A 10,142-nucleotide genomic window follows, 5' to 3' on the forward strand; every position below is an offset into this window, starting at 1 on the left:
CAGCTGTGGTCAGGAAATAATTAAGCTTTAATCAAAACCAACCATCCTCTGTGCTGCCTCTTAAGCCTAAGTAACCTGCTTTCTAGCAGGGTCAGTCCCTTTGAGAGACACTATTTGCTCTCTAAAACTGCCTTAACTTCTTATTTCCACTGAAACCTCTGTCTCCCTTTGCTAAAAGAATCTATCACACCAACCTCAACAATCACAACCCCTATCAAGAAGGAAAAGCCCAGGCCAGGAACAGTGGCTCATGTCTGTAATCCCAGGACTCTGGAAGGCAGCAGGGGGATCACTTGAGCCCAGGAGTTTGAGGCTGCAGTGAGCTATGACTGTGCTATTGCATTCCAGTCTAGGCAAGACCCTGTCTCTAAGGAAGAAAAAAAGAGAGAGAGAGATAAAAGAAGAAAAGGCCTAGACTTTGGAATCAGACAAATCTGGTACCTAATCCTAGGGTTCCTCATTATTTGCTTTGACTTTGGACAAGAAGTACCTAACATTTCTGATTCTGTTTCCTCACATATAAAATGAAGAGAATAATGTCTTTTACCTAAAAGATCTCCTATGAGGACTAATATAAGGCCTTATAGTGCCTGGCATTACAGAGTAAACACTCAAAAATGAACTTTTCTCTCCTTTCCTCTCTTCAGTATTGTTATGTGAGCCTGTGACCACTAGAGGTCAAAAGAGGCTGTCTCCTACCACTCCAATTTACTTCCCCAATCCTACTCAAGTGATCTAATGGGAGGTCAAGTTCTTCTCAACAAGCATAGAAGAGGAAAAAAAACAAAACAAACAAAAAAAACCCCCACAAGCATAGAAAAGGTCAAAGCTAAATAGATGCTCCCTTCCACTTCCCCGTACCCTAAGTTCTACAGTAATCCAAATAATTCTGAGTTCACTGCAGGCTAAGCATCCCCAATTCAAAAATCCAAAATCTGAAATGCTCCTAAATTCAAAACTTGTTACACACCAATACTCCACTCAAAAATGCTCATTAGAATAGTCTGAATTTTACATTTTTGGATTAGGGATACTCAATTGGTGAGCATAATGTAAATATTCCAAAATAAAAATAAATGTGAATGTTAAAACAATTCTGGCCCAAGCATTTGGGAATAAGTGATACTCAATCTGTATAATGTATCACTCAGATTTACCTCCCAACCTGTCCCACCACTTCTAGATTTATGTTTTGCCTCAGAGAGATGTAACTATAACCAAAGAGTGCTTCAGAGTATAAACAGCACTGCCTGGGAAAGAGGTTCTTCCTCTCTTGCATACTCTTTAGCTTTGGGTCCATGAGCAACAAAACCCAAATTCCTGTTCCTCAACAGCCAGTGGATACAAACATGGCCTTCTTAACTACATAATTCAAGCTTTCCATTTCTTCAAAATCCTGTCCACAGAGCTCCAACCCCTCCTCTTCCTCCTCAATTCTGTATGTTTCCAGAGAATGTCTGGGTACATATCCAACCCAAAATGTCAATAACCAAGGTAGAAAAACCCTGTGCCAAAATAATTCATAATTCCACATTGCTAAATGTAATGCTGTTACAAGACTTAGCCTGGCTTGAGCACCTACCATCACTAGCCTCTTTTCCTAAAATCCACTCTCTCTTGGGTTCCACTGACCACACCTCTTTGATCATTCTCAGTGTTTCAGGATCCTCTCTTAAATATCAGCATTTTCTCAGGGTTCTGTTTTAGGCTCTTCTCTCTCTACATACTGTCCCACCAAACTAGAATCACCTGGGGCTCTTTTAAAATATGCCCAGATCTCCCAGATTTGTCTTGGAGTGGAGTCCATGTATTTCAAGATATCCATGTATTTCAAAAAACTTTCTAGCTATTTTCAGTATATGGCTAGGACAGAGAACTACTGCTCTAGGCAGTTTTAATTACATCCACTCTCATCATTTCAATACCTACTTATGTACTGATAATACATAAATATTCTCAAATCTGTAATAGACTCATTATTATACGAGTTCAATCAATGTTTACTGAGTACCTACCTATTCTGTGCCCAACAGTCATAGGCATGGCCTGGAACAGTGAACAATAGTTAAGGTTCCCTACTCTATTGGAGCTTAAATTCTAATGAGGGAGGAGAAATTAAAATCCACAGGAAAGACCATTTCAAGTAATGGCAAGTACTGCAAAGGCATTATAAAAGATGAAAAGACAGTAACTGGGGAGGGGTGCTATTTTAGATAGGATGGTCAGAGAAGACCTGGGAAAGACGACTTTGACCCAACGCTGGTGTGAAGAGGAGTCATCCATGTGAATATCTGAAGAAGAGAATCCTGAACAAAGAGAATGTGCAGATACTGAAATAGAAGCATATTTGGCACTATCAAGAATTATGAAGCAAGCTAAATACAAATAAATGTTCTAAAAATGAAGTTGGAAGGGAGGAGAAAGACCCGTTTCTACAGGGCTTTTTAAGTCAGGGTAAGGAATTTATAGTCTACATGCAATGTCAAGTCATTAAAAGGGTTTAAAGAGGCATGTCATATGGTCTGATTTACACCTTTACAATATCATTTGGCTGCTATGTGAAAACAAATTTTAGAGGGGCAAGATTATGTAGGAGGGCCTATGAATAGGCTATTTCAATTGTCCATAAGGGATGATGATAGCTTATCATCAATTTTCAATTGCCCATAAGGGATGATAATAAGAGATTATGATAGTACCAGGATTGTAACCAAGAATATAAGGATAGTTTCAGATATATTTTGAACTTTAAAAGGACTTACAGGTACAAAACGAATGGGAGAGAAGTCAAGGATAAGTTCTAAATTTTTGAACTGATGTGATCTGGGTGGACAGTGAAGGCATGTACTAAGGTTAGGAAGACCACGAAGCACATATTCAGTTTTAAACACCTATTTTACATCCAACTGAAAAGGTCAAGTAGGTGACTGGGAGAAGGAAGTCTTGAAGGGAAAGGTGAGGACTGGAGACATAAACTTAGTAGTTATTACCATATTAGTCGGTATTTAAAGCCATAAGCCAGAATAAGCCTGCTGAGGATAAAAGTGGATTATAAACAGAAAAGAGAAAGGGGCTTACTTATTTAGTACAAGCCCTGAGAAACTTCCAATGTGTAAAGGTCAAGTTGAAAAGAAGAGCTAGGCTTGGCGCCTGTGGCTCAAGCGGCTAAGGCGCCAGCCACATACACCTAAGGTGGCGGGCTCGAATCCAGCCCTGGCCCGCCAAACAATGACGGCTACAACCAAAAATAGCCAGGTGTTGTGGCGGGTGCCTGCAGTCCCAGCTACTTGGGAGGCAGAGGCAGAAGACTCGCTTGAGCCCAGGAGGTGGAGGTTGCTATGAGCTGTGATGCCACAGCACTCTACCCAGGGGAACGGCTTGAGGCTCTGTCTCAAAAAAAAAAAGAAAAGAAAAGAAGAGCTAGGCAGAGAGGTCAGTAAGGCAGAAAATCAGGGGACCATGGTATTGAATGCCACTTTCTGGGCTGCAGAACTGTATATCCAGGTGCCTACAGAATGTCTCCACTTGGAAGTTTCACAAGTACCCCAAACTGAACAGACCCCCCCCCCCAAACTGAATTCATTCCCATTTTATGTGCAAAATGTCCCTTTCCCAGTGCTTCTTACTTCAGTGAACACCACACCCACCCAATCACCCAGGCCAGAAACTTGACTCTTCCTTACCCACTATTACTGACATCCAGCTAACTCCCGTCAAATTTCTACCTTATCTTTTAGTATTTAGTTATCTCCTTTCCCCTAGTCAGTATCTGTGCTCTGGCCAATATAATCTCCCACTCAGCTTTCCTGTCTCAAGTCCAGCCTTTCCAGCATAATCATCTTTCACTTGATACCCCTCAAATCAGATTATTCCACAGATTATTCCTCTTTGGACACAGGTGAAAAATAAGAACATGTTTACCTCTCCAGTCTTGTCTTTTGCATGCCAGCACTCGAACTCTTTCCTCCAGTCACAGCAAACCACGTACATTACTCCTACAATACAAAGCCTGCTCCCTCCCTTTCTCTTAACTTCTCATTTGTAGCCACTTATTCCTGCTGCGAACACAGTTTTTTCACCTCAACCTTTGTAGCTGGCCAGTTCCTACTCTTCCCTACAGACTCACTAATGCTTTCTCATTCCCATGTGACTAGATTTAAGTGTCCTTCAAATTAGCCCTCTCAGCACCTTGTTCTTATCCTTATTGGAGCATTTATCAGACTCTATTTTCTGTTTATTTCATCAACAACATACCAAGAATCTGACTGACTGCCTTACCCATGGTTAAGGGCAGGATAAATAGTCCTCTAATGAACAGCAAATAATACACACGTACATTTTAGTATCTTAACCCCAGCTTGTCAAATCTTTTCTTATCCTACCTGCCCTTAGAACTCCATATTCCTAGCATTTAGAACACTGCCCTAAATAAAAGATTCTCAATTATAAACAGATTCCCAGCCTTAACTCCCTACATTTCATCAAATTTATTTGGGTTTTTTTTTGAGACAGAGTCTCACTTTGTCATCCTCAATAGAGTGCCATAGCATCACAACTCACAGAAACCTCAAACTCTTATTAGACTTAAGAGATTCTCTTGCCTCAGCCTCCCAAGTAGCTGGCATTACAGGCACTCACCAAAACACCCAGCTATTTTGTTGTTGTTGTTGCCACTGTAGTTTAGCTGGCCCAGGCAGGGTTCAAACCCACCAGCCCCCGTACATGTGCCAGTGCCCTAACCACTGAGCTATAGGCACCAAGCCACTTCACCAAAGTCTTATCCAGCAGACCTGAGGTGAGGCTTGGGAGCCTATAATTTTAACAAACTCTCAGGTGATTGTGACTTGCAGTCATTCTTGGGAACTATTATTCTAAACAGAGTAGGAGCTCTATTAATATTGGTGAAAGTAACACTTTAATTTAAGTAGAATTCATTTCCTAATTCGAGTTTGAGTATGCTATAACTGAGTACTGAGTGTGACAGAACAATGCACTAATATGTACAAAAGTCCACAAAAACAAGCAGCTTTTATTGCAGTATTACAAAACACTTTTCATTTTGGCAATATTTTACAACGCATTTAGCTTCAGGGGTTAGGGAGGAGAAGATTGGAATCTAAGGGGGGAAATTTCAATGGACATTTCTAAAGGAAAAACTGTTCCAGCCCTCCCACCCAAATAAAAATCCAAATGTCACTTAATTTCACTACCCAAGAAGAGGCCACGAGGAAAGCAGCAGGCAAAACTCTGGCAATTTCACTATGGATCATGTCAGAGACAAAGGAACATTCAAAACAGTCATCAGTATGGTCGATTGCGCTGATCATTTCTGTAGTCGTTTCTAGGAATGAAAAATAAAGAGCCAGACTAAATTCTAATTTTCTACCAAGGAGGACCAAAAGACACTTCTTCAGGGTACTGGTGATTGGCAGCAGCTAGAAAATTTCTATCAGGATGACACTATGCCTAACTTTTTTTTAATATTCCTAGAAGGTACTTAATATCTAATTTATTAACTTTAAGACTCACAAAGTTCCTAGAAGCTCTGTATCACTAACTCTCTTAAAAATTTTCTATCTAGAATAAGACTCCAAACCACTGTAATATTTCAGATCATCAGACTATGCCAATTCCAGCACTCTAAACAAGGGTGTCATAGTAGAGTAAGCAAGCCAACACTTTCTTGGGTGAATTCTGGATCTGCCACTTTCTGTGTGACCTTGGAAAAGTTACTAAATGGAAAAAAAAAAAAAAAAGAAAAGTTACTAAATGACTCTGTAAAATGGGAAGTACTTCTACCTCATGGGTTGACAGGACTAGAACTAAAGTATACTTTAGTTCTCGGCACCTGTAGCACAGTGGTTATGGCACCAGCCACACACATTGAGGTTGGCGGGTTCGAACCTGGCCCCAGCTAGTTAAACAACAATGACAACTGCAACAAACAATAGTTGGGCGTTGTGGTGGGCACCTGTAGTCCCAGCTACTTGGGAGGCTGAAGCAAGAGAATTGCTTAAGCCCAAGAGTTTGAGGTTGTTGTGAGCTGTGACACCATAGCACTCTACCAAGGGTGACACAGTGAGACTCCGCCTCAAAAATAAATAAATAAATAAATAATAAAGTATAATGTATACAGACACTTTACAGTATTTGCCACATAATAAGAAGTGTTCAACAGATGGTAACTAGGCAATTTAATTACTAATAGCTAACAATTATACAGTGCTTACTTACTATGGACCAGCAACTATTATAATGTGATTTAATACAACTCTACAAAGGATGTATTATTAGCCTCATTTTACAGGTAAGAAGGTTTAAGTAACTTTCTGACAATCCTGAGGGTTTAAGTAACATTCTTAAGGTCACATATCTAGTAAGTGGTGGAGTCAGGATTTGAACCCAGACAGAGTTTCCTAAGTCCATACTCTTAACCACATTCTATACTAATCTCATTGCCCTATACTGCATCTGACATACAGATCCTTACTTAGTATAATAATTGAAGTTATTTTATATCAGTGGTCTTCAACTTTTGCTGTTTCCCCAACACTCATAAGTATAATAAACTCCTATTATTGTTCTTCAGCTAGAAAAGGTATTCCCAGAATGCCCAGAGAAACAACTGTAGGGTAGCATGTAAGATTTGAATAAGAGCACCCCTACAACAGGGAAAGGTGTGCTCTCCCCTCACTTAGATTAAGAATCCTCAAATTCAATTATCTCCCAATCTCAATTATTTTTAGCTATGAGAAAAAATAATACAAATACATGCACATACCCAAATATAAAAATTTGAGTAAGAATTCCAAAACAAAATAAATTTTAGAAATTGCTAAGCAGTAAACTAGATATTCTCCATCCTGAGAGAGTTGGCAATACGAAATTCAAGTTCAAAAACGTTGGAAGAGAAGGACATGTGGCAAAGGGGTCAAATCCTAAAATCTAGGAGCAGTGAGGTAAAAAGGTTAACAAGTACATTGTAATACTCACCTTCCTCCCATTTTGCCTCCATAGCCACCTCGGTCTCCTCCATAGCCCCCACTCCTGTCTCCTCCATAGCCGCCACCACTCCTGTCTCCTCCATAGCCTCCACTTCGATCTCCACCATAGCCGCCGCCTCCACCTCGGTCTCCTCCATAGCCCCCCCGACTTCGATCTCCTCGATAGCCTCCTCGGTCTCCTCCATAGCCTCCTCGGTCTCCACCATAGCCTCCTCGGTCTCCACCATAGCCACCCCGATCTCCTCCATAGCCACCTCCTCTATCTCCTCCATAGCCGCCGCCTCGGTCCCCACCATAGCCACCACCTCTGTCCCCACCATAGCCACCTCCTCTGTCCCCACCATAGCCACCCCCACTTCTGTCTCCACCATAACCACCCCCACTTCTATCTCCACCAAAACCACCACTGCCACTTCTGTCTCCACCATAGCCACCCCCACTTCTGTCTCCCCCGTAGCCGCCTCGGTCTCCACCTCTGCCCCCACGACCTCTGTAGCCCCTCTCTCCACCAAAGCCTCGGTCCCGGAAATCTGCAAGGTAAAAAGGTAAACCAGTGAGGCCAGAAGAACAATAGAAAGCCTCATTAATGCTAGTCAGAAGATAAGCACCAGGCAAATGCTATTAAAGGGCTGACCCACCTCCTCCAGAGGGACGAGAGTCTTCTGGTCTAGGCTCATTGCACTGATTACAGGAATTCCTTCGAGCAAAGTTCATATTACCACATGAACTGAGAAAGGAGAAAATAAAATGCTCCTAGATAATTTCCAATTAATTCAGAACCCCTTCCTGCACCCTTCAACCCAATCCCAAGCCTTACTCCCACCAAAGTAAATGGGATACTTACGGATTAGGGCAAACCCAGTCCCCACTTTTGGGATCTCCACCTCTCCCCTGAAAGCCTCCACGACCTCTATATCCTCCACGGCCTGGGGGAAAAGGGAGAAAAATCAGACAAAGGAGAGGAAAAGCACTAGATGAAAAAATAAGATACCCCCACAAAATTAACCCCTCATAGCAAGACTTTGAACTTCTTTGATTGGGGTTTTTCCAACATAAAACTCTCTTGCAAATTTTTAATTTCCTGTATTTACTCGGTAAATATAATGAGAATATGAGAACAGACTCCAGGCACACATTACAATGCAAATAATGTATTAAAAAACTTCCAGGCTCGGCGCCTGTGGCTCAAGTGGCTAAGGCGCCAGCCACATACACCTAAGGTGGCGGGTTCGAAGCCCCAGCCCCGGCCCGCCAAACAACAATGATGGCTGCAACCAAAAAATGGCTGGGCGTTGTGGCGAGCGCCTGTAGTCCCAGCTACTTGGGAGGCTGAGGCAGGAGACTTGCTTGAGCCCAGGAGTTGGAGGTTGCTGTGAGCTGTGATGCCATGGCACTTTACCCAGGGGGATAGCTTGAGGCTCTGTCTCAAAAAAAAAAAAAAAACAAAACTTCCAAGTCCACTTTCTACAATACAGGTTTAGTATCCTTTATCCAAAATGTTTGGGACTAAAAGTATTTCAAATTTTGGATTTTTCAGATTTTGAAATAACTGCATTACACTTACCAGCTAAGCATCCCAAATTTGAAAATGCAAAATTCAAAATGTTCCAATGAGCATTTACTGCCTATGAACATTGTTTATCAGCACTCAAAAGTTTTTAGATTCTGAAACATTTCAGATTTTGAATTTGGGATACTTAACCTGTACCCTACATACTTAGTTTGAGAATCTTAGTGATAAAGGTTGAGAAGGCAAATTCCAATTGACCAAACAGAATAAAGAAGCTGACAGTAACTACATCAGGGACCTTAAAAACTGATCCTATTAACTATTATAATTCATTAGGTAATGTTAAAATAGTTGCCTCATCTTTCCCAGGTTAATGACAAAACTAGTATACAACTTTCCAAAGAGACTTTTGCAACTGTCTCCCACTACTTTCTTAGCTATTATGACATCTCGTTTGCCTAATTTCCTATTCAGTATCCACTCTCATTTTAAGCTAGAAGGAAAAAGACCCAGGGAGTGAAAGGGAACAGAACATGAACTTAAATTCAAACCCTCTGAATAGTAACAGGCCTATGTACAGCAAAGATCTTACCTCGCCGCCCACCTCCACTTCCACCTCCTCTCATGAATTCAGGTCTTCTGGTGGCAAAGGACACTTTAATGATGTTGCCATGGAATTCTTTTCCTAATGAAAAAGAAAATGGTTTTAAAGAAATGCAATTCCACATGTCCACCTCCCAACAAAAACTATCTTGGAAATTTTCAGTTTCAGAGGAATAACTGACATGTCCTCACAGAAATTCAAACATACTAGTATTCCAGAGTTGAGGTAATTTTAATGTGCTACATTAAGTGGCACATGCCAGGTACAGTTGCTCATGCCTGTAATCCTAGCACTCTGGGAGGTTGAGGCGGGTGGATTGCTTGAGGTCATGAGTTCAAGACCAGCCTGTGCAAAAGTGAGATCCTGCCTCCACTAAAAACAGAAAAACTGAGGCAAGAAGATCGCTTAAGTCTGAGTTAGAGGTTGCTGTAAGCTATGATGCTAGAGTACTCTATCTAGGGCGACAGCTTGAGACTGTCTGAAAATAAATAAATAAATAAATAAAATAGGCACACTACTGAATAGAGATCTGCCAGTGAGTGATAATTCTACTAAGTTTTAAAAAAACACAAAAAAGCTAGGCATAGTGGCTAATGCCTATAGTCTAGCTACTCAGGAGGCTGAGGTGAAAAGATCACTTGAGCCCAGGAATTCAAGACTAGCCTGGGCAACACAGCGGGACCCCATCTCTAAAAAGTCTTTTAAAAAGAGGCTGAGCATGGTGGCTCACATCTGTAGTCATCGTGTTCTAGGAGGTCATGGTGGGAGGATTACATGAGGTCAGGAGCTTCAAGACCAGCCTGATCAAGTACACCCCATCTCTACCAAAACAGAAAAACTTAGCCAGGAATGGTGACATGCACTTGTGGTCCAACCTACTTGGGAGGCTGAGGGAAGAATATTGCTTAAGCCCAAGAGTTTGAGGTTGTGGGGGGCACCTGTGGCTCAAAGGAGTAGGGCACCGGCCCCATATGCTGGAGGTGGTGGGTTCAAACCCAACCCCTAGCCAAAAACTGCAAAAAAA

The 10,142-nt window shown here is 41.6% G+C and overlaps 1 protein-coding gene across 1 annotated transcript in view; it reads right to left on the bottom strand.

Annotated features, from left to right (window-relative positions):
* Nucleotides 1–5,009: 5,009 nt before the first annotated feature.
* The window catches only part of TAF15 (TATA-box binding protein associated factor 15), a 67,962-nt gene continuing 62,829 nt past the window's right edge, over nucleotides 5,010–10,142 (bottom strand). Inside the window, exons 12-16 of the mRNA XM_003795630.2 lie at nucleotides 9,107–9,199; nucleotides 7,849–7,930; nucleotides 7,643–7,731; nucleotides 6,994–7,534; nucleotides 5,010–5,341 (exon numbers count right to left, since the gene is read on the bottom strand). Coding sequence (XP_003795678.1) covers nucleotides 5,302–5,341; nucleotides 6,994–7,534; nucleotides 7,643–7,731; nucleotides 7,849–7,930; nucleotides 9,107–9,199 — 845 coding nt within the window. The 3' untranslated portion in view covers nucleotides 5,010–5,301. The remainder of the gene's footprint in view (nucleotides 5,342–6,993; nucleotides 7,535–7,642; nucleotides 7,732–7,848; nucleotides 7,931–9,106; nucleotides 9,200–10,142) is intronic.

This window comes from Otolemur garnettii, unplaced genomic scaffold (assembly GCF_000181295.1).
Source record: "Otolemur garnettii isolate 467f Iridium unplaced genomic scaffold, OtoGar3 scaffold00094, whole genome shotgun sequence".
Classification (NCBI taxonomy): domain Eukaryota; kingdom Metazoa; phylum Chordata; class Mammalia; order Primates; family Galagidae; genus Otolemur; species Otolemur garnettii.